At 40.9% G+C, this 22,317-nt stretch overlaps 1 protein-coding gene across 1 annotated transcript; it reads right to left on the reverse strand.

The window, feature by feature from the left end:
• Positions 1-71: 71 nt before the first annotated feature.
• Positions 72-7,944, reverse strand: perm1a (PPARGC1 and ESRR induced regulator, muscle 1a). Its single transcript, XM_088407938.1, has 4 exons — positions 7,112-7,944; positions 2,426-5,849; positions 1,668-1,784; positions 72-1,552 (listed from the first exon to the last, which is right to left on the reverse strand). The coding sequence occupies exons 1-4, from the start codon at positions 7,172-7,174 to the stop codon at positions 1,437-1,439; spliced, it is 3,720 nt and encodes a 1,239-aa protein (XP_088264064.1). The 5' UTR covers positions 7,175-7,944; the 3' UTR covers positions 72-1,436.
• Positions 7,945-22,317: the final 14,373 nt, after the last annotated feature.

Here is a 22,317-nt window from a genome sequence, read left to right on the forward strand (position 1 = left end):
ATAATTATATGTCATGGTCTTAAAAGAAGATCGTTCTACTCTCTGAATTATTAATTATTTATTAAATAACGACGCTGTAAACGCAACAGGCCTACACAAAAGGGAAATAAAGAAGTCCACAACAGTTAAACGCATAAAACCATACAAACCATTCTGATATGGAGGAGACTAGGTTTTTTAGATATATCAAATTAAATATCCGTCTGATTATAAAATCATTTTTAAGAACGTACAGTATGTTTCACTGGAAGTTTAATTAGTTTATTAATTTTTGAAAAATGATTTTGGCATAGATGCTTTTATAAATATATTTTAAAATCTCACGTACCCGTCAAATCTGAACGTAATTTCCGGTGTCCAATATTCGCGCTCGAAGCCTTTTACGTCATCATCACGCGACCGCGAGATTTGAGTAAAGCGTTTGAAGCAGTGTTTCTGGTCGTAGCTCGCTTCAATCTGACTTGCTTCATTTCTCATGATTTGTTAAAACGGAAGGAATTAGTCGTCATAAATTAAAGTAAGTCAAAATGTCCTTTTGTTATTGGTTTATTGTGTAACTGCAATGACAACTGTGGGAAACAATTGTCATGCTGGACTACAAAAACAAACAAAAATGAGAAATCAAGGGAAAACTAATAAACATTATCCAAAAAAAACAAACAAACAACAACAACAAAAACGAGCCAGGTGAAATCTGTCCAAAAACAGGGATTCTAGGACCTCAAGGGTGTCAAACCTACGGCCGGATCTGGCTCGCAAAGAGGTTTATTCTGGCCTGCAAAATGATTTTGTGACGCTTTAGAAAAGAAATAAATAATTGTACCGGACTCATTAGTCCGCTATACATAATTAATGGACAAAAGTCCTTAACTTTTACAAGCAAAGCTCAGATAAGCGCAAGCGAATTACCAGCGGAAGTGACCAATTGCCACACTTGCGCCAAATAGCTTCCTGATTGCTTCAGAAAGTGAAACACTACACTAGCGTTCTCGTTAGCATCTAGCTTCATCATGCTACCACTCAGCGCAGGTAAATTCCTTCGATTCACAATTAGCGGGGGTCGCCGTCTGGACCATTACGAGACATTCGACTTTGGTCTGTGTTGCATCTGAAACGATCCATTTTTTATTTATTTTTAGCTTTATTTTATTTACAGCTCAGCAATTGGGAATTGGGATCAGGCCATGGCAGGGTGCAAAAATCTACATGTAAGTGACACTAATTGTCTTCAAATTACATACCGCAATTTCACCCGTCCGGCCTATTGAGAATCGATTTTCCCCCGTGTGACCCCTGACCCCTAGTCTCTGTCTTGCATACTTCCAGAAAGTGGCATTCAATGTGCCATGGCGAAAGTTTGTGACAGCAAGAATCACAAAAGAATGCTTGAGTTCAACGCGGAAGACTTGAGATCAGCGGCGAATTCCTTTGAAACATCAAGTACCACCGAGCATGGTAAGACGTTCTTTCTTCTGATTGGCTGCCCCTTCCACCTTGACGTACTTGCGCAGGTATTTAATGGCTGACAGCGCACTTACGTTTGCCAGCAGAACTGTTCGAAAAGACGAACGACAAAGCTAGTCAGCACATGACTGAAACTATTATTTGTTTTCAGAATGACTCGTTATTATTTTTGGCACCGATATTACGAGGTAAAAAAAACGTACCAGTCTTCCACATGTCTCCAACTTGGGGATTTGCGGTTTTCAGCACCCAGGAAGCGAATGCGATACAAACCAGACACATGTCTGATTGTCTGAGAGGCAGCAGGGAAACATCGGTCCCTGTAGACAAAATTGATTAAAATGGATTAAAATCTAAACATGATTAAAAAAAAATGAATAGAAAAAAATACCTATAAATAAAATAATTAAAGCAATAAAAATGTTCCACTTTTATGTTTAATTAAATTATTTTTAGGGCTTGGCAATAAATTGAATCAACTTAATTTGTCATTTTATAAATCAAAGATTTGAAATGAAGCTAAATTAGTGGACTATGCACAAGCTATTAATCGCTATTTTTTTGTAATTTAGTTATCAAATTAATTATCGCTAAATATAAACATTTTACTGTGAAAATGGCCAAATAAATATTCACAAGCGATGAATAGTTATTTTGTTAGTAAAATCTATGAATGTTGACATTAAAACCGATTTTACATCAGCGCATTAAACGATTCTCCTATTGGTTGATCAAATTTGTGAGAGCCAAAACCAACGATGTAATCCCGCCTTCTAGCTTGAACAAGACTCCGAGTCTTGACACACTTACGAAAACACTCTCTGGTTGAGGGTGTTTCTCAGAAATTTTAGGTTAGACTAAAATTAGATCTATACTTTCCAGCTCCTACTTAATACATTTCTTTTTTTAATCAATTGAAAACATTAAATAAATAAGATAATAATAAATAAAAGCAATTTACTTGGATTTGGAAGAGCCCTTTGCACATCTTCATATCCGAGTGGTTGCGCCAATATGGATCTGGTGATCCGGTTTTCCCTTCGTCCCACGAGCAGATCAGGAAGGTCCACATGTCCTAAATCACGGAGAGGAAGCGCATTGTGTACAAACGAGGACGGGATTGATCTCTTGTTCCGAACTGCGCCTCCAGTGAGATGAAAATTCCTGAAGGAGAACGTCGCCGTCCAAAAGAAATTGTCCCGCATGTCGCAAAAGAAATTCTCATAATTGTCCGTGAACGTTTGTGTGGTATTTGTTTTTTGGGTAAGTCTGCTTACCACCCTCATTGGACGGCATTTTTCATCCTGGTCTTCGTCTGCAGAATCGTCTGAAGAAGATGATGCAAGGAAATAATCGTAGGCTTCGGGCAAGTGCATATTTTTCTCTCGGGAAATGACTGGAATCATGTTTGTGTGCTCCTTTTCTGAAACGAACGGGTAGAAAAAATTTTCGATACCAAATTCTGCAAAAAAATGGTCGTAAGTTTCAGGGACTGAATTTCCATCGACGTCCACGTTGATGACGTCATCTTTTACAGATCGGCTCAGTTTCCCGCCAATGAGGAACTGAAATATATTAGGAAGAGAGAAACTATAACAGTGTGGTGAAGCTAAACTGCGTTTATCGATTTCTAATTCTTGTAAAGTTTGTGAATCGTGTCTTTTTTTGCCGCATGGTTCCAGAGAATCCAGAGCTTGCAGATTGCGCACGCTTGTGTTTTTCCATATCTTACGGGGAACCTTTGCTGAATTTTCATGTCTCGGAGAACCATTGAAAGACGTCACCTCCACTTTCTCAGGATACATATCACCAGGGCGACTGTCCCACAGCAGTACGCACTTTGACGAAGTGGATTCAGGATTCGGACGAACGGTTTTAAGATGGCCGTCAGCCTCCTCACCAGTTGGCAGTGACTCGGTAGAGGAATTGCGCCCATCTGTCTCCTTCTTTGTCTTCCTTAGACCCATGATGTCATTTATTGTCAGCTTCTCCATCTCGCTCCAAAAAGAAGACATGACAAAAACTGGATGTTTTGAATGGGACGTATATTCAGGTTCACGTAATGTTGAGGTGAAATGATCTTCTCCAGCCTTAAACTCGCTTATTTGTCCTTCCTCATGCGAGACCACCTTAACTGAATCTATTGGACTTTGGCGTGATTGCGATATCGTGATATTTTTATCGGATGGTGACAGTATTGGCGTTGGATCTTCAAACCTGCACAACCCTGGATTCGTTCCCCTCGTATTATCGGAAGAAGAAGCAACCAAATTGTTCCCCTTCCAGGCTCCGTCACGATCTTCACTACATTCCGCATGATTTTCTTTTTCCATAAGAACTAAAGTGGAAGGGCGTTCTGAAAGGTGTGTTTTATGAGCTGATAATTTCATAAAGTTGGCTGTCACTTTGGTTGCTAGCTCATCTACTGGAGCGACAGAGGTTTGGCACTCCTGGAGTTCTGTGTTGGGAAAGGTCGAGTTGTGCGCATGAGATATGACCAAGAAGTCATGGCTATTTTGGATCAGATTGGGAGCTCCCATCTCCAGCTGGTGTTGAGACTCAACCTGCCTTTGACACACCATGTGCTTGTCTCGGCCAGAATGTAAAGACTCTGCAGCCAGGACGGACTTAGCAGCAGATAGGGTATCACCTTGGCCGCTATCCACATCATCATCCCCATCGTCATCATCCCACTCTTTTCTCTTGGTAGCCGCTTGGACTTCTGCTCTACTGTCTTCTAGATTGAATTGATCTCCACAAGTTGGAGGATTAAAGCACTGGAGATGTAATAGATCAGCACTATGTTCTCCATCTCTCCATCTGTTCCTTCTTTCATGTCGACGGCGACCTCCCCACTCAGTTTTTTGCGCCTCATTTGAAGATAATACCTTTATGTCACGATCAAATGGAGACAAACTCTGTTTCTCGTCATTTATCTTCTCATGTCTACGCCGGGTTGAATCCATGCTATGCCAACTCTTCGTCCGCCTTCTCCTTTTCATGGCGGCCAGTGGTGATAACGGTGACCTGGGGACTTGTTTTGTGCTTGTCTTATAAAGATCGAATAAAGCTTCAGGTTTTTGAAGTGCTGGGTCAATAGATCTGGTCTCAGTGGCGATTTTGATAAACGACTCGGTATCAGTTGACCTGTCAATCTTGAGATGTGAACTGCAGGCTAGAGGGTCGTAAAAAGTATGAGAAATGGGCTGGGCTTTTTTGATGGTGTTCATTTTGTCAACCCTCTCCGGGTCAGGGGTGAGCTTCTGCCCCATATGGAGGAGTTCAAGTACCTTGGGTTCTTGTTCACGAGTGAGGGCAGGATGGATAACGACAGGTGGATCGGTGCAACGTCTGCCGTGTGGACTGTGTTCTGGTCTGTTGTGGTGAAGAAGGAGCTGATTCCGAAGGGGATTTCCCGGTCGATCTATGTCCCTACCCTCACCTATGGTCACAGGCTGTGGGTCGTGACCGAAAGAATGAGATCCCGGATGCAAGCGGCAGAAATCATTTTCCTCTTCAGGGTGCCCGGGTTCTCCCTTAAAAACAGGGTGAGAAGCTCGGTCATCCGGGAGGAACTTTGAGTAGAGCCGTTGTTCCTCATCATTGAGAGGAACCAGTTGAGGTGGCTTGGGCATCTGCTTAGGATGCCTCCTGGATGCCTTCCTGGTGAGGCGTTCTTGGCATGTTCCTCCGAGAGGGGGCCCTGGGGACGATCCAGGACACAGTGGAGAGACTATGTCGTTCGGCTGGCTTGGGAACATCTGGGGGCCGTCCTGGAGGAGCTGGATGAAGTGGCTGGGGAGGGGGACGTCTAAGCTTCCCTTCTGAACCGGTTTTCCCTGCGAACTGACTTGGAATAACAAATCTGAATGAATTTTGTCCAGGTTGTTCTCTTTGATAACCATTGTTTGAACAAGGGGAGGCGGCTTGGAACTTGCTTGGTTCCCATTGCCGCACAGTCCATCCTCCTGCTTTGAATCTTTGTTTATTTCGTTCTCGTATGTGTGATTTGTCATCCCTTCAAAGAACATATTGATGGACTGCAGATGAATATCTTCCTCGCTGCCCGACAAAATGTTCTCCATCGCACCGGCGGCTTCTTGACCAAGTTGGGTCTCCGCATCCGAGCGCTTGCAATCAGGCGCGTTGTCCGGCGAGCGCTCAGCCTCCGAGTAACGCTCAGTCAGATGGGCATTCCGGAAACTTTCTTTGTGGATGGACTTTGCGTGATCGCCATCACTCAGCTCAGATTCATCCGATGTCGCCAGCAAAGGAGAACGCAGGTCGCACTCCTCACACATCTCAAAAAAACATTGCCAGTCACGGTCGCAGATTTCCACACTGAAGTCCAAGTCCTCCATTTGAACTTGGGAAACGGATGCAACCTGAAAAGAGATTAAAAGTGCAACAATTGAAAACATTATAAAGTTATAAATCCTTGAAGAAATTAAAAATAATAGATTGACTATCAGTAGAGTAAGATTTTAACACACTGAAAAAACAATTAAAAGGTTTTAATAGACATGTTAATAGACAAGTTAATTGAAGATCAATTTAATCAGCAACTATTTTAATATTCAAGTTATCGTTTTGAACGATTGTTCAATTAAAAATGGTTGAAATCTGATTTTTAGCCTTTCAACTAATTATTCTGATTTCTGAATTTGTTCATGTAAGTAGACTGCTCTGTCTATTTATTTTGTGTTAAATCAAATAAAAAAAAACATTAGCAAACATATTTTGGAAAGCTCTATACCAGTGACTGAGGGTTTCAAAAAGGATGATGAATAAAAGATGATTTTTATTTTTTTTTCCATCACTTAACAATATCAACAAGTCGGTTAATAAACAGTATTCGTGGGGAACACTGACTTGTATTGTAAAATTTTAAGTGATTACCCGATTAATCGATGAAATCATTCCGCCTTATAGTGCGGAAAATGCAGTACATATTAATATTTATGTTCAAATATTTTCAAGTGTTAGACTAAAGGAGTAGCTAAAAGTGTCTGCTACTAAAAGAGTTGATTATCGAGAAAATATGACCGTTTTACTGCTGTAAAAAGAATTGCTGAATAAATGCACTATTCCTGTAAATGCAACAAAAAGAGTAGCCTACCTATTTTAATATTTCCAAATATATGATTGTTAAAATGATAAAGTATTGAATTCATTTGATTTATTGCTCATCCGTATCCAATCCAATCTTATTTGTTATATTATTTGTTACTTTAAAACAGCCACAGCTGACCAAAGTGCTGTACAAAACAATAAACATCGTAAAAACAGACACAATAGCTCAAGGATATAAAACGCTAAATCTGATAAGAAAAATGAGTAAGGGTAAAACATCGAATAAAATGAAGGATAAAAAGAATAAAATAGTGAATAAAATGATTGGGATAAAAGAATAAAGGAATAAAATAAAAGCTATCTTTTATTAAACTATCTTTCCAACGTGAAGGACAACACCACATAGGAGGAATCTCATCCATCGTCTACAAAAATAAGGAGAACCCATGAGAATAAAGATTGCTGCCATCGTTGGTCAGGTCTCTCTTGGAAAAGTGATTTTAATTAATTTTTTTTTTTAGATTTCAATGGAAATGTTAAACAAACACACTAATGGTTGAAGCCTGCTTCCTACCTGAGTGACTTGAAGCCCGAGGAGGTTCCACAGGTCTGCAGATGGTGCGGCACCATGTTGCATTTGTTGAGGTGGGCGTCCTTTTTTTTTTTTTTTGCAAGCGTCACAACAAGCCTCATGATTTGATAAATATAGAGCAATGCTTGCGATCACGTAATGCACGTCGTGCCTGCATCTCCAACTGAGCCATACCGTCTATTTAAAGGAACCTTTCACAACTTTAAAAATAATGTACCACACACTGGAAGCTGCTTATCTTGTTGCAAAATATTTGTGCAATGTTTTTTTTTGTTTTTTTTTCCTTCAAATTTTGAGTTCATCCAACAACGTCTGCAATGTTATTGTTGCAGAGCTCACAAATAACCTGCAGGAACGTTGCATTCACCATAGCCGTCGCTCATCAGCTATGAGTCAGGCGAGCTGTGTGTCGGTCAGCTGACATCCCACGGGTGTGACGGGATGGGTTTGTTGAAACGGGGGTGAAAAAATTGAGCTGCAATTAAGTGAGTCTAATTTGCCGGGCAGCACCCGAGCAAACACATCTAGAAATTGAACTTCAAAACGATAATATCAGCCCTTCTTAAAAGTAAATCTTTTTTTTTGGCATGTTTTTTCTTCTCTTGCGTCCCACGACGTAGCACTTTCACAAACTGAAACCGCAACCTTTATTTGGCTAAATGTCAGCACCATAGATATTTATGTGAAAACAGAGCTGCTAATTGGGCAAGCCAAACTGGGCCACATGCCCGAGAAGGTGCACAAGATTCAAGCGGAGGTCCGTTTGAGCACTGAGCCATTTTAACACGGGTGGCCTTCTGTTTCCATCAACAGGATTAAGCTCTTATTATTCACTTCTGAGATTTAAGATTGCAATCCGCTCAAGCTATAATGTCCCATAATACGTATTCACTCCTAATTGTCTACCACATCGCGAGCAGCATTATCTAAAGCCCCCATATTCCCAAATTCTGACGAGCCGCAATTATTCAAAGCTCCGGGTCAAACGTAACGTCATGTGTGAGAAATAGAGCTGGGCCATGTATCAATCGAAGAATATAAAATGAACTAAATCGAGATTTCGCAAAAGTGGAACAATGCCACATTACAAGACATGTTTCCAATAGGTACCTAGTAGTGGCATTTAAAGGGATAATCAATGTATTTAACCATTATTACCTGCAAAATTGAAATATTTTCTTTTAGTACCAGCTATTTTTCGACACTCCCTTAGATTAACGCTTAAATAAATGAGTACCTGATTGTTAGAATATCTGCACTCTTAAAAGTGTAAAATTACATCTTTTGGTTTGAATGAGTTCATTTCATAACTATATACTACTTAAGAACAATTATTGCTTTTAAAAACACATTTTTGTACTTGCTGTCGACATCTCATGCCAAAGGCTCAAGTAGCGACCAATCAATCACGGTTCATTTTATTAATATCGGATACGTCAATCCAAAATGCGATGCTCACAATAAACCACTAGATGGCGCCAAACAACCGTTGTTTGAGCTCAATTTGAACAGGCCTACATTTACAAAGGGGGCATGACGGCGGACATGTCAAATCACATCCACTTCATTTGTGCTTTATCTGTGATTAAAAGATCGATTGATTAATTGTATGATCAGAATTGTATGAAATTACAACATTGAGTCCATTTTAGGACAAAAATATATGTCTCAATGATTGCCATAAATGTTTACACGACCCAGTGGCGCTTTCTCAGTCTGCGTGGTTTTTTTTTTTGATTCTCCAGTTTCTTCCCTCATTCCAAAAACATGCTTGGTAGGTTAAGTGAAGGATCTCCGTTGTTCATATGTGTAGTTTAAATGGTGTAAAAGAACACAGCCATATCTGTGAGATCGACCATTAAGCGTGAGAAAGTTATGAGTGGATAAAGTTGGGGTGATCTCACTTAATCTCACGGTGACCCTGTTTAGCATTGACCTGGGCACAGGCCTAATCTGCGAAAATATCTTGCAACACCTGTGACTACAGCTCAGGAGAGAGGTCAAAGCGACATCAAGTTCTATTGTTTTCCAAGAGTCTAAATTAATTAACCACATTTTCGGACAATAAGCCCCAACTTTTTCTTATGTTTTTGGCCACAGTGCAGTTAAGTCGCAAGACTAAAGGAGGTGTCAGGAAACAGTGATGCAAATGTTTGTATCTATTCAAGGTGTCAACTTGTGGAACAACTATGAAATAGAAAAGATAAAAGATATGTATAAAATTAATAAGATCGGGACGTGTAATTTGATATGCATAAGATTTTATTGTATTGATTTGTGTGTGTGTATACATATATATGTATATATATATATATATATATATATATATATATATATATAATTTAGGTACAGTGTGTTTAAGCGGGCATGTAAAAAATACATTAAAAAAGTTAAAAATTAAGTTTAAAAAATTTATAAACTTCCATATACCATCTTTCTGCTTAAATATCTGATCAGGTTTATAGTCCAATGTGGCTTATCTGTGACAAAAATGGCTTATTTTATACATTCTCAATGTTGGTTAGTGCGTCTTATATACCAGTGAGGCTCATAGTTCAAAAAATACGGTAATTAAAAGAAAGACAAATAAGTTTTGGTGCACGGCAGATAAGCACCCCACCCCAATCCCCAACAAATATTCCTGCCCTTAATTTTTTTTTTTCTAATGTTTATTTTCTGAAATTCCCATTATATCATAAGATATTGGAAGGTACTTTTTTTTTTCCAACAATTCACACGCAATCACAAGCAAGGATTATTTAGGGCTCTCAATGAACCCAACATAAAACGCAATGAATTTAAGTCCAGTCATTGTGTCCTACCGCAAAAACAGAAGACTGATTTGTTTTTGAATGATTGCTTCATTTCTTGGAGGCTTGTTCACCACACGCACACCACGCGCTGAAGCCGCTCTGTCCGCCTCCGCCGCTTCCTTCCACGCCGTCATCAGGCACACAACTGCGTCGTTTCACATTAGCTGCGTGCTGCCGGGGTATTTTTAGCGCGGCGGACGGCGGCTCGAGATTCCTCCCGCGGTCTCCGGCCTGGAGGCGGCCTGACTCCTGACACCAGCAAAAACAATTGAGCCCATTTTCCGCGCTTCCTCCCTTGAAGTTGAACAGTTGCGGTGATTGTAAGGCACGTCGGGCGCGACGTGTAGATGCGTGACACGGTGTCACACGCCTGAGCCTGAGGTCCTCGCTGACCTCATACTTGCCCTCCCCGCCTAGCTGCACACCAGGAGACTTCATCTTAGGAGTAAAATGACAAGATAAAACCATTTATTTCATCGGATGTGGTTGCAACCTATGCCGGGTGACTTTTAGGTGAGAACTCGGGTCTCCCTTGGACTAGCGACCATTCACATGCGCAATGTAGGGTTATCATTCAACACCCAAACACTCGGTGCCCGTGCAAACTACACACAGGAAGGCCGGAACTGAAGCATGCATGCTAACTGCTTGTGCACCATGCTTTTTGTGGGAAACTGTACAACGTCAAAAAGAAAAAAAAAAGTCCAGTTAAGTATTTTATTTGCTAATATGCACCTTATCACCTTCGTTTTTATGGTCAAGCTCATTTCCAAATTGTCAAACTTTAAAATGACAAATTTTTCAAATTCAATAAGTATATATATATAATAAATATATATAAATATATATATATACATATATATATATATATATAATGTTTATATGTTTATGTATATATATATATATATATATATATATATATATATATATATATATATATATATATATGTATATGTATATATATATATATGTATATGTATATATATATGTATATGTATATGTATATATATGTATGTATATGTATATGTATATATATGTATGTATATGTATATGTATATATATGTATGTATATGTATTTGTATATATATGTATGTATATATATATATATGTATGCGTGTATATATATATATATATATATATATATATATATATATATATATATATATATATATATATATATATATATATATATATATATATATATGTATATATATGTATATGTATATATATGTATGTATATATATATATATATATATATATATATATATATATATATATATATATATATATATATATATATATAAATGTTTTGTGTTTATGGTCAAGCTCATTTTCAAATTGTCAAACTTTAAAATGACAAATTTTTCAAATTCAATTAAGTATTGCACAACCCTTACCAATAGTTTTACTATTGTCTTCAGTTTGTATTTCACATAGTTTGCTTCCTGTTTTCATGTGCATTTTTTACATTTCTTCTGTACTTAATATTTTTGTGACAGTTTTTCACTTAACTTTGATATAATAGAGCCCAAAAGTGTTTTGTGCCAACATTTTCCCAAATTGACCTAAGGATGCATTCCGATCAAAACTAGAATTCCGTAAAGTGTATTATTTTGCCCAAGGCGTGTTTATGTGAAATGCTGGTCATCTAGGATGCCATTCTTCTGCCCGGTGCAGACGTACTCCTGTTTACTCTTGGTTAACCATACGGTGAGCCATGACACAAATGATTCTTCTCTTCGTGGACATGACAGGTTAATAAGTTATCCCACAACAAAGGAGCCGACAATTCCTTCGCCGCAAACCGAATGACAGGCTTCCTTCCTTGGGCCCGGGTCAGCCGGGTTATCAGGCGCACGGCAATCAATAGAGAGTGCCCTGGCCAATCACGTTGTGACGCTGTCACTCACTTTTTCACTTAGCCACTCAACGCACGAGTATGCATGGCCCAGTGCCATGCGCCGTATCTAACCGAGAGCTGTCTGTAACGTTTCCTGGGGGCTGTCAACCCCCCGCGAAGTCTGAAACCCGCGAAGTAGGGTATCAGTTCCTAGATTTCTATGTACACCCCAATATAGCCGCAGTAACCATAAACAATCCTTTTTTTTGGTGTTTTTTGCCTATTTTATTTCCTTTCTCCTATTATTTATCCTTATCAACATTATTAACATTATTGTATATTCATTAAATAACTAAAATGACTTAGTTTGTTGAGAATTTGTTCTCAGGACTGGTTATTTGCACCAAGACTCCGGTGAGAGAGTCCGCAAGTCATCTCGTTGAACGCCACATTTATTTTGGCTCATGTATGGTGTATCATGTAGTATCTGTTGAATAATAAATCAACAATCTTGAAGTCAGTCAATTAACATATAAACACTTAATCTATGAATTTATTGTATTTTTAGCCGACATTAGTGGGTTAGCAACAGCTAACAACTACTAACTAAAGTGTAACCTCTACACAAACGAACACATAAACAGAATAAACACTCATCGCTTACTAAACATAGGCAGTAGCGTGCGTTACCAACATAAATGATAATAAACTATAAATATGAGCTTACGACGTCATTCACTACGTCACCGCAACGAGCCGAATGACGCACAGAGAACGTAAAACAGGAAACAGAAATGCAACGCGACCCGACAAATTAAAAGCATGCATTTCAAAATAAGATTAAAAAAAACGTCACGAACTCTAACGCTTGAAGAATTCTTAACATAGTTATTAACTAATATTACTTCGTTATTTGATGAATACTGTACTGTATAATGTACTATTTTGCTTTTTTCAATTTTTTTTACATTTTTGCACATTTTTTAAATGATTTTTTTGTTTGAAATATTTTTAATTTTTCCTGAAAAAAAAACGCAAAGTACTGAGACCGCGATATCTGAGACCGCCAAGTAGGAGGGATCACTGTAAATGATTATTTTTTGAGCTTTTATCGGTTAGGTCAAACGATGAGAATGACTGTCCTTTCTTACACCACAACTGCAACTTTTGACATAAACGGTCGGTAAACGCACAGTTGAACGTGTGCCTTCCTGCACTGTGCCCTGCTTGCCCTCTTGATGTGACTCAGCCGTTTGGTGAGCGTAGGCGTCGTCTGCATCACCGCCGGCCCGAATGACTGTTCAAGGGCGAAGGCATTCTCCGTGAACTCTCGAGACAGACGCTTTTTGACCGGTTTTCTGCTTCAGTTTCCTCCCGCGCGCTGCATCTTGTTGTTGCTGATCACCCACAGTGTCTCTCCTACTGCTGTATACTATAACACAAGTTTATTCTCTATACCAGTGGTCCCCTTACCAGTGCACCTTACGGTAGATCCGGAAAGTAGAGCATTGCTGAGAACTACTGTATATGGTATATATACCAATATTTTCACCGACATCACCTTTATTCCTCGCCTGCCAAAAAATAAAACTTTCATTGTCGCGATCAAGTGGCCGAGACCGTGCTCAATATTGTGCTGACAAAGCTGCGCTATCGTTAGCTTAGCTGCACGCGTACCATTCAATTGAATCATCTCCAAAACATTTCGGGTGCAGCCCACGTGGCCCGGTACTATGGTGTTATATTTGTGCCACAATTAACGAGCGCGCGGAAAAAAATTTTGAGCGTTGAAAATAAAACTGAGCGAGCGAAAACAGATTTTGAGCGCAGAAAAAAAGTTCTTGAAAAGAAAAGAGTATCGCGAGCGAGAGCTCGATGTTGATCGAGAGAGGGCGATCCCGAGCGAGCAAAAAGGAATTTTGAGCGAGCAATTTCTTTCTCTGTGTTCAAACTCCATCGGCGCGCGCTCAAACTCTTACCATTACGCGCTCAATATTTTTTTTTCTCGCGCTGAAAATCTGTTCGCTCAGTTTGCTTTTCTCCGCTCAATTTTTTTTTCCGCGCGCTCGTAATTGTGGCACAAATATAACGCCATACGGTACCAGTTGATGGACGGACCGGGGGTTGGGGACCACTGCTCCATACTACGACACAAGTCCGTCAGGGTTGCTTTATCAAGAAAAGACAATAGTGTCTGAGTGGTGAGGTAAACCGCAGATAAGATGATGAAGGCGCCACATTTGCTAATGTCACTACCAAGCCGAATGGGACATTGTTATGCTAACGCAGAGAGTTTAACTCCTTTTCCGCGGAGGTCCGAAAGCACCGAAAGGCAACTAAATTAACACGACCACGCAGCCAGCGCCGGCCTCCGCCCGTAGAATTTGCACGGGGGGGGCCGAAGCGTCCGTGCGACAATACGCTCGCTCCCTGACGAGTGCTCGTCCGGCTCTTGCGGGAGCGCAACACTCCGGGAAAGAGACTCTTCACTTGTGTCGTGCTGCGGGCCAAATAGAGAGCGAAAGAAAAGAGGCAAGTTGGAGCTTATTTACTTGGCGGTTGCCATAACAGAAAGGCTGTTAAGTAGCATCGCTCCGTGTGTTTCACTCTTGTTTAATGAGGCACAACAAAAGGCAAACGGTCAGAGGTCATCGTTACCGATGTCGTCAGCGTCTAAAACCTCTCAGGGCTCAGACCTTTTCACTGGGCACAATAATCGGCGCTTGCCGAAGGGCCGAGTGGGGTCCGGCCGGCCTCGCGGCGTTTTACTTTGTGTTCGGATCGATTGATTTCAGTTTTATTTGCTTCGGTCGAGGGACCGTCATCGCGGAATCGAAAAAGAAAACAAAGCCGGACGAAAAGGCGTAACGTCCCCGCGGCTTATCGAGCCGACGCCCTTTTTTTTTTTAACAAAACAAACATCCTTCACTGAAAAAAAAATGTCGTCGAAGCGCCGACACGCAATTCATCATCTCAAAGAGCGAAATAAAATCATGGGTTGAAAAAAAATACACCGATTTAAGCAGAATACATGCTTGTTTCATATATTTTTCAGAACCTAAATTTTAAACAAATGTAGAGTAGTAGTATATATATATATATATATATATATATATATATATATATATATGTGGGTGCTTGATCTTAGTGATGTACAACACGGCCGTTGCAGTAGTGATGATGTAATCTATAATCTTTGGATTATAATAGCTACACACAAATGTGGATTCGCAGAATTTGGCTAATCACCACTTTGGTTGGGGTTTTAGATGACTTCGGTGTTAATTAAATTAAAAAAAAGAAAAACCCCCGACACGTACGGCAGTTTGGGCAAATCAGAGACCTTTAGCGCCCGTCTGCGAGGACCCCTGCTACGTGCACATTATGCCTCAAATCGCGCCTAGGTTCGATTGCGTTTTCAAATGCTTGTCTGTATTTCCGTTTTGTTGTCCCCATGATGATATATCATCAGTCTAGTCTCCTTTTCACCCCCAGTCGGCCGGTATGAGTTGTAAATACCGCTTTCCTCCCCTTGAGGACACGAATCGCCATGGCTACGTCGAAAGTTATAACCGATGAAAACGGGACAAAAGCGTCAACCAAGTCCATACACATATGAGCAAATAACAATTTTAATGAAGCGCCGCAGCGCATGGAATGCACGGAAAGTCTACCCCCACTCAAAGCATGAGAAACCGCCAGATTGCATTGAGAACCTCCATCCTTGTCCACAGCCCTCCTAGATCTCCTGCTGCGCTCTAATATAACCGGAGAAGAGGGCACAGAGGCCAACGCCGTCAGCCGCTACATTATAGCAGAAGCTGTCGCACGGCCGTGCAATATTACTAAATAGTAGCCGCCACTTTGGGGTTGCTGAGGAGAAACGCTTACTTGTAGTAGGCGGGGAGTCGGGATTTCACAGCGGGCCCCGCTTGATTAAACGGGTTCCAGCACAGTGGTGGGCGCTGGTACCCAACCGCTTGCATAACAGCAACATATATTACAATAATCAGCCGGGGCTGGAACGCGTTCCCACAATAATCACAAGATGAGGCGCTTTAGCATGTGGCGAGAGAGATTTAAACACCCAAGGACTTTTTAATATCATCTCCTCGAAAGGGCAGCTTTCACATGATGTTGTTATGAGGCACCAATCTGATGGAATCCGAACCGTAGGAGATGTTTCGATGTTTGCTTTCGTCCAATTTGCATAGAATCTATATCATGCAATGGGTCATGATGTTCAAAATGATCAGTTCATTCGATGCATTTTCACAATCAGCCGTACGTCATAGAGATTAGTTTGGAGTTATTGACGAAAACACAAAAAATAATTTGGGGACTTCTTCCAAAACAACTTCCTTAAGGTCCTGATTTTCATTTCCCAGCAACCAAAAGGTTCAAATTGTAATCCAAGCGTATGAAAATACGGGATTAGTAGATGATGCGCATCAAAAATGTCCTGAAACACGTTTTTCTCACAACTTGGGATTTCAACTTGACAACATTCAAATTGCAGTAATTTTGTCTATTTTTCAGCTACCTCCATGTATTTCATCTCATTTTAAAGGGAATTAATTGAAGAATAATAATAGATAAATCAAATTTTCAGAGACAGCAGCATTATTTTGTGAAAATATAGGCCAATCACAAATACAGTACATTTAAATGTGAATGAATACATGGAAAATTAATCATTTTTTCATTCTTAATGTGGTGATGAGCAGTTTGAATAATCTGTAACATTACTACTACTTTCCAGTTAGGATCTGACACACTCTTTCGTCATTTGGGTTAAAAATGACATCATTTGGGGTTCAACAATGACGACGCAATATTTGGATCATTTTGACCTAATTTTTTATCATATTAAACAGCCCAATTTTGAGGTTGTTTTGAACAAAATGAACCGTTTTTTGGGGTTGTTTTGTGCTAACCAAAACGTTGGTTGAATTCAACCAAATATTGGGTTGGTCCTTTTTTTGGACCTTTTTTTTTTTTATTTCAAACTCACAAAATATTCAGTAGATGACATAAAATCCAGACATATATTATCTTTGGTTAGATTTTTTCCTCTTGTGAGAATTTTTCACTAACCATTTGAATATTTGTGTTGGTTTTTGAGATTTAAATTCTGCCGTTTAGTGTAAAATGCACATTTCAAATTTGGTGAAATTCTCTTTTCTGAAATGTAGTCTGTAATTCTGTAGTTTTTCCCTCTCTATATAAAATTGAATATTTATTTCTGTGTTGGGCTTGAGGAGTGTCTAAAATAGGTTGTGACTGATGCTTTAATATCTCTGGGTTTTATTTCGCAACTTTTTTTGAACCGTGTCCAAGTTTCTCAATGGGTTTGTGAGAAATGATATTTTTGTTGATCTTCGATCATTTCCTTAGCGAGCAGCTTCATTTAATTCGAAAAACTTTGCTCTCATCATTGCGTTGTTACCCCGTTATTGACCACTGTTTCAGTCATGTTAAAAGGCACGCTTAACAGATGGCGGTTAATCCTCAACACTTGCCAGTACAATTTGTGACTTTGAAAAAAAAACTTTTGTCATTAAAAACAGCTTGCGGGCATTTGGAAAGCAGTTAAGACCTCTGCTTTCACTCGGCCCCACCATCCTCCTTCCAATCTTACCCCAGGCCGGATTGTTACTTTTGCCCCTGCTACTTCACCTTCTCCGCTCGGGCTCCCGCCGGGGGGGCTTGTAAAGAACCTCGGCCCTGCGGAGAGGCTCTCACAGGTGAGGGCGGCCTGAGGAGCTGCTCCCCCGCCGGGCTGCCGCACGTGCTCGCACGCGGCCCTTTCTGTGGCGGGGGAAAGCGTCCTTCTAATATGCGCTGGTGACACCTCAAACGAAGAGCGCAAATTGATCAAGAAAGCTTTAATCACTGTTTTATGTGGAAGCATCACACATCACATTTAGCTCTCACACAAGGCTAAAATAGCCAACCGTTGAAGTACGGTGGTACGATGGTGACGGCGGTAACAGTTGAACTTTTTGGGGGGATGATAAGTAGAGTTCATACGGACTCGAAAAGATAAAATGGCTTACTGAGACAAAGTAGAACTCATATGAACGCACAAAAGACGTCAAATGTATGCATTTTGCAACTTAATCACCAAGAAATGGTACGCATGAAAAAGGCAGGAATGACAGTCTTAAGGCAAGCCTCGAAATGTTTTTTTTTCCTGCACACAACAGTTTTGAAAATCAGTGACTTCAATTTTCAAATGTTCTACTTTGTTATTATTATAAAATAATATATTTCTCAACGTCCATGTATTATTTGCTGTGTTTATTTGAAGTTGCCCCATGTAGCGCTTGATAACATGTTACAATATGTTGATATGAAGCTTTATATGACTGCTACTCCTATTCTCCCTCCACATTAATGTTTTTTTTTTTTATTCTATATGAGTTTGAAATCTCCGAGTCTATTTGAATGCGCCACACCTCTCGTCTTCACGTGAGCAGCTACTGGAGACTTCGATTTGCTGAGATAATTGGAATTCAAAAACCTTCAAATTAAAAGGCTGATCCGGCTATTATTGTCCTGTGCAGGTTACAGATTAAGTCTAACAAAACCTGGTACTCTTGAATGCGTCGTTCCGCGACCATTTGTGACCGCCAGTGGACGCTTGATCCTCAGTTTAACGACTAAACGCATTAAACAGCCATGCAAAACTGCTTATTTTGCATGCGGTATCGCCACTAAATGTCTTGCTTTTGAGCTTCAGGTCACCAAATTAGTGAACTTGATACCCGGCGCAAAGAACCCTAAAGAGATACGCCCGACCAAGTATGAAATATGTTGTATATTCCCGTCAATAGCTGAGGCGCGACAGTCCACGGCGGCAAGGCGACAGACGCGAGACTCGGCCGCTTCCCGCTGTTCGCCGCCTGAGCGGCAAACTATTTCCCAGGTTATTGATGTGCGTGCTGACTGGGAGCATTCAAAACAACTACCCTGCCGCAACAGGTTACAAGTCCAACTTCCCACTCATTAGGCTCTAACTGATTGTAATCCGGCCTTTGAGAAGTAGTGGCCCGCTATGGGGTTGTTCTGCACATGTGAGCGCCCCCACTGTCCCTCACGCTTGTCCGTCTCACTCAGCAGCAGGCTCGCGAGTACACACACAATCGCCTCTCTCGGATGTAATCGTTAATGCGAGCGGGAGAGCTCGAGCTCTTTTATACCTCGGGCTTCTGTGAAGCAGCTTGAAACCGGGCGGAGCGGTCACACCGCCGACCCAGTGGGAGAGCCCCATCCTGGGATGGCTATTGTCGGCCTCGCCCTTCAACTGGCGACCTGCGGTTCTGGTTGCGCCAGCTTGATTTGTATGCCAAGGTCTGGTACTAAAGACGAGCAGGCGGGGGGCGCTCGCTCAATATTGGTTTTGAGTGCTTGAGGAAAAATGTCAAAATGTTAAATTCTATCGATGTCCTCCTACTGGTATTTGTTTCGGTGGCAAAGGGGAAAAAAGGCCTAGTGGGCCATTAGTGTAAACAGGGCTTTGTCTTAGTTCGGGAGGCTCACGCGGAAAAGAGCACGCATAGAAGGTCTGATCCCAGCTGTAAGCCAAGAAACGGGGCGATAAGTAAGAAAAAAAGCCAGTAAACACTAAAACCTCCACAATGCCGGCGTCGGGATTTCACAAATTGTATTGTAATTCAATTCACTCAATGAACACAAAGCCATAAAGCAGTTTTCCCTGACTGTTTTTACACCCTTGTCCCCTATGCTTTCTCCTCTGGTCCTCCCTTCTTTCTTGTTCCCTTTTTCCCCTTCCAAACTTTATGAGCTGGCAGGGTATTGTGCTATCGCAACAAGTCACTTCCTTTATTGGCTTACAGGGAGGAAACACAGACAGAGCGAGGCCCCCGGTGCATTCAATGCAAAGAATTTCATAAAAAATGAAAAGACTTGCAGTTAATATTAGTAGCTTCCGTTGTTGAGTTGCTTTATACATCTCAAATAATCAGACAGGCTATTCAAATTAACTCTGTGTGTTATGTTGTATCACTGCTAATAGATTACTTTGCACACAAGGACACTAACACAAAACAAGCGTCACACACATTGTTGCAAGGTGACACATTTGTCACTGGAGAAGTTAACAGGATTTCGCCAATGCGATCGTATTTACCCAAGCAATACACATCTTTGCTATGTATCTTTTAGTTAGTCAATGAAAGCCTCAAGAACTTTCATTTGCAATCTTAGATTTAGTGATCGAAATACACTGCCGTTCTTACAAATGGTATTTTTGACTGATTGTTACATCTAAAGGTGCTTGAGAATCCACAATGGTTCAAAAACACCTAGTGATCACTTGTGGAGCTCGTGAGGTTAGCAGGGTCGCTAATGCTAACACAAGACAAGCAAGAAGAGTGCATCTCAGGAGACTGTTTATTGTATGCGTGCTCAAGAAACAACATCGTAAAAAAAACGCTTTACATCATCACATGAGCCTTCATACGCGTCGTTCGCTATTCACGGTTCTTTTCGGTAGCATTGACTTTGCATGAACATATTTGCACATGGTGAATGGCTGACTTTAGCGAGAGGCTAAGCAAACAAGTCTTTGTGCGAGTTGTGAGGCAAAAAAAAAAACAAAAGGAGGGGAAAATTTCAATAGAGACATGGTGACATTTGGAAGTATCACACTTAGCGTGGAGAAATAAATCATGTTAGTCTCTGGGCCCACTGTTGTTTACAACAGTCTGGTGAGAGGTAGTAGCCCAAACACGAAGAGCAGTAGCCGCTTTAGGGAATGACTTGCTAATATTAGATCTTTTTTTTTGGCCAGTTTAATTTAGCTGTGTCCAAATGCTTGTTGTGGCTTCACTTCCTGTGTTCCCGCCCATCACTGGAGACTTCGACTGCCTAACGCGGGATGGAGTCATGTTGCAGTTTTCACAACACTTGACACTACTGCGATAAATATTCCATCCTCCAGTGTGTCCTGGGTCGTCGCCAGGGCACCCCCCATGTGGGACATGCTCGGAACGCCTCACCGGGGAGGCGTCCGGGAGGCATCAAAACCAAATGCCCAAACCACCTCAACTGGCTTCTGGAGAAGATACGAGAGCCCACCTTGACGTTTCCAGATTCTGCTTCCTCAGAGGAAGACATATTTGTGGAATTGAGGGGGTCTTCAAAGTATTCTCCCAACCGGTTCACGACATCCCAAAGTGGAGGTCAGCTGCGCTCCATCCCTGTTGTACACATCCTCTATGCCACAGGTGTGGAACTCCAGTCCTCGAGGGCCGGTATCCTACATGTTTTCAAACCTTTTCCCTCAAAAACACCTGATTCAAATGATTGGGATCATTTCCAAGCTTCTGCAGAGCTTGCTAATGAGCTAATTATTTGAATCAGGTGTGTTGGGGAAAGAAAACCGGAAAACACGCAGGATGCCGGCCCTCGAGGACTGGAGTTCCACACCTATGCTCTATGCTGAAGCTAAATTGACACGGCAGTTCTAAGTAAACATTTACCATCATTGTGTGTTTTTAATAAACACTGGGAATTTAGCCAAAATCGAAGGCGACGAGTGACTACGTCCGACTTGGACACAATGCAGACATAAGCAAGAAATGAGGACATTTTACACATGAACCTCTTTGCTTCTACTTGACTCTTCTCAACCATTGTTTTAAATCCCGATAACCTCGCTTTTATTCCACTGGCTGCCATTGGCAGTCATTTTCTATAGTTTTTGGTCAATGCTCTGCTAATGTTCTACATTTATACCATAAAACAAGGAAACAGCTGCCCATGGATTGTCGTCTGCAGTTTTGGTTTACGGACATAATGAACCTTTCAACAAAGATGGGTCCTGGCAGATGACAATGGCCCTAAGTAGGAGGAAGAGTGAAGGGCATACAGTGTTAAATGAAGTCCAATGTCAGCCTTTTACTTGTTTTTATTGGGCAGTCAAGTGGATGTGAAGCTCAGCAGGAGCTCCACTTTCAAGGGAAAGGGATGTTCTTCCACACTCCTATAATCAGGCCTATGTACATGTACACTAGTCTTTAGTAGGGTGCGATGTAATAATTTAATCTTAAAAAACAAATTCAACATGGAGAGAGGCTACCAGGAAAGATCTGACCAGAGATGTGGAACCAGAACCTTAGATGGGGAAACATACTTAATATTCCACCTTGCCACTTTTATTGTGGGTTGGAAAACAAAAGTCAATCACACGCAGAAGTCGACATGAATCGGCTGTCATGATGTTTGGCATAACCTTATGTCCTGTTGGGCAGGTTGAGAAGCAGAAGGCAGATTGTGAAAACAGAAGAAGCATGTGAGAGTTTTTGATCTGATGAATGATAAATTTGTGTTTGAAAAACGCCTCCACAGCAAATTTGATGAAGCTAGAGTGATTCTCTATGAAGAAACAGCTCTAGTTTAGTCTACCGCATCAATGCAAAGCACTCAAATGCAACTGCAGCCACAGCCAACGATAGCAACGAAAATGCGAATTTCCAGAGTCATAGCAAAGCGTTTTGCATGGGAAA

This window comes from Hippichthys cyanospilos, chromosome 2 (assembly GCF_059441005.1).
Source record: "Hippichthys cyanospilos isolate Australia breed blue-spotted pipefish chromosome 2, RoL_Hcya_1.0, whole genome shotgun sequence".
Classification (NCBI taxonomy): Eukaryota; Metazoa; Chordata; class Actinopteri; order Syngnathiformes; family Syngnathidae; genus Hippichthys; species Hippichthys cyanospilos.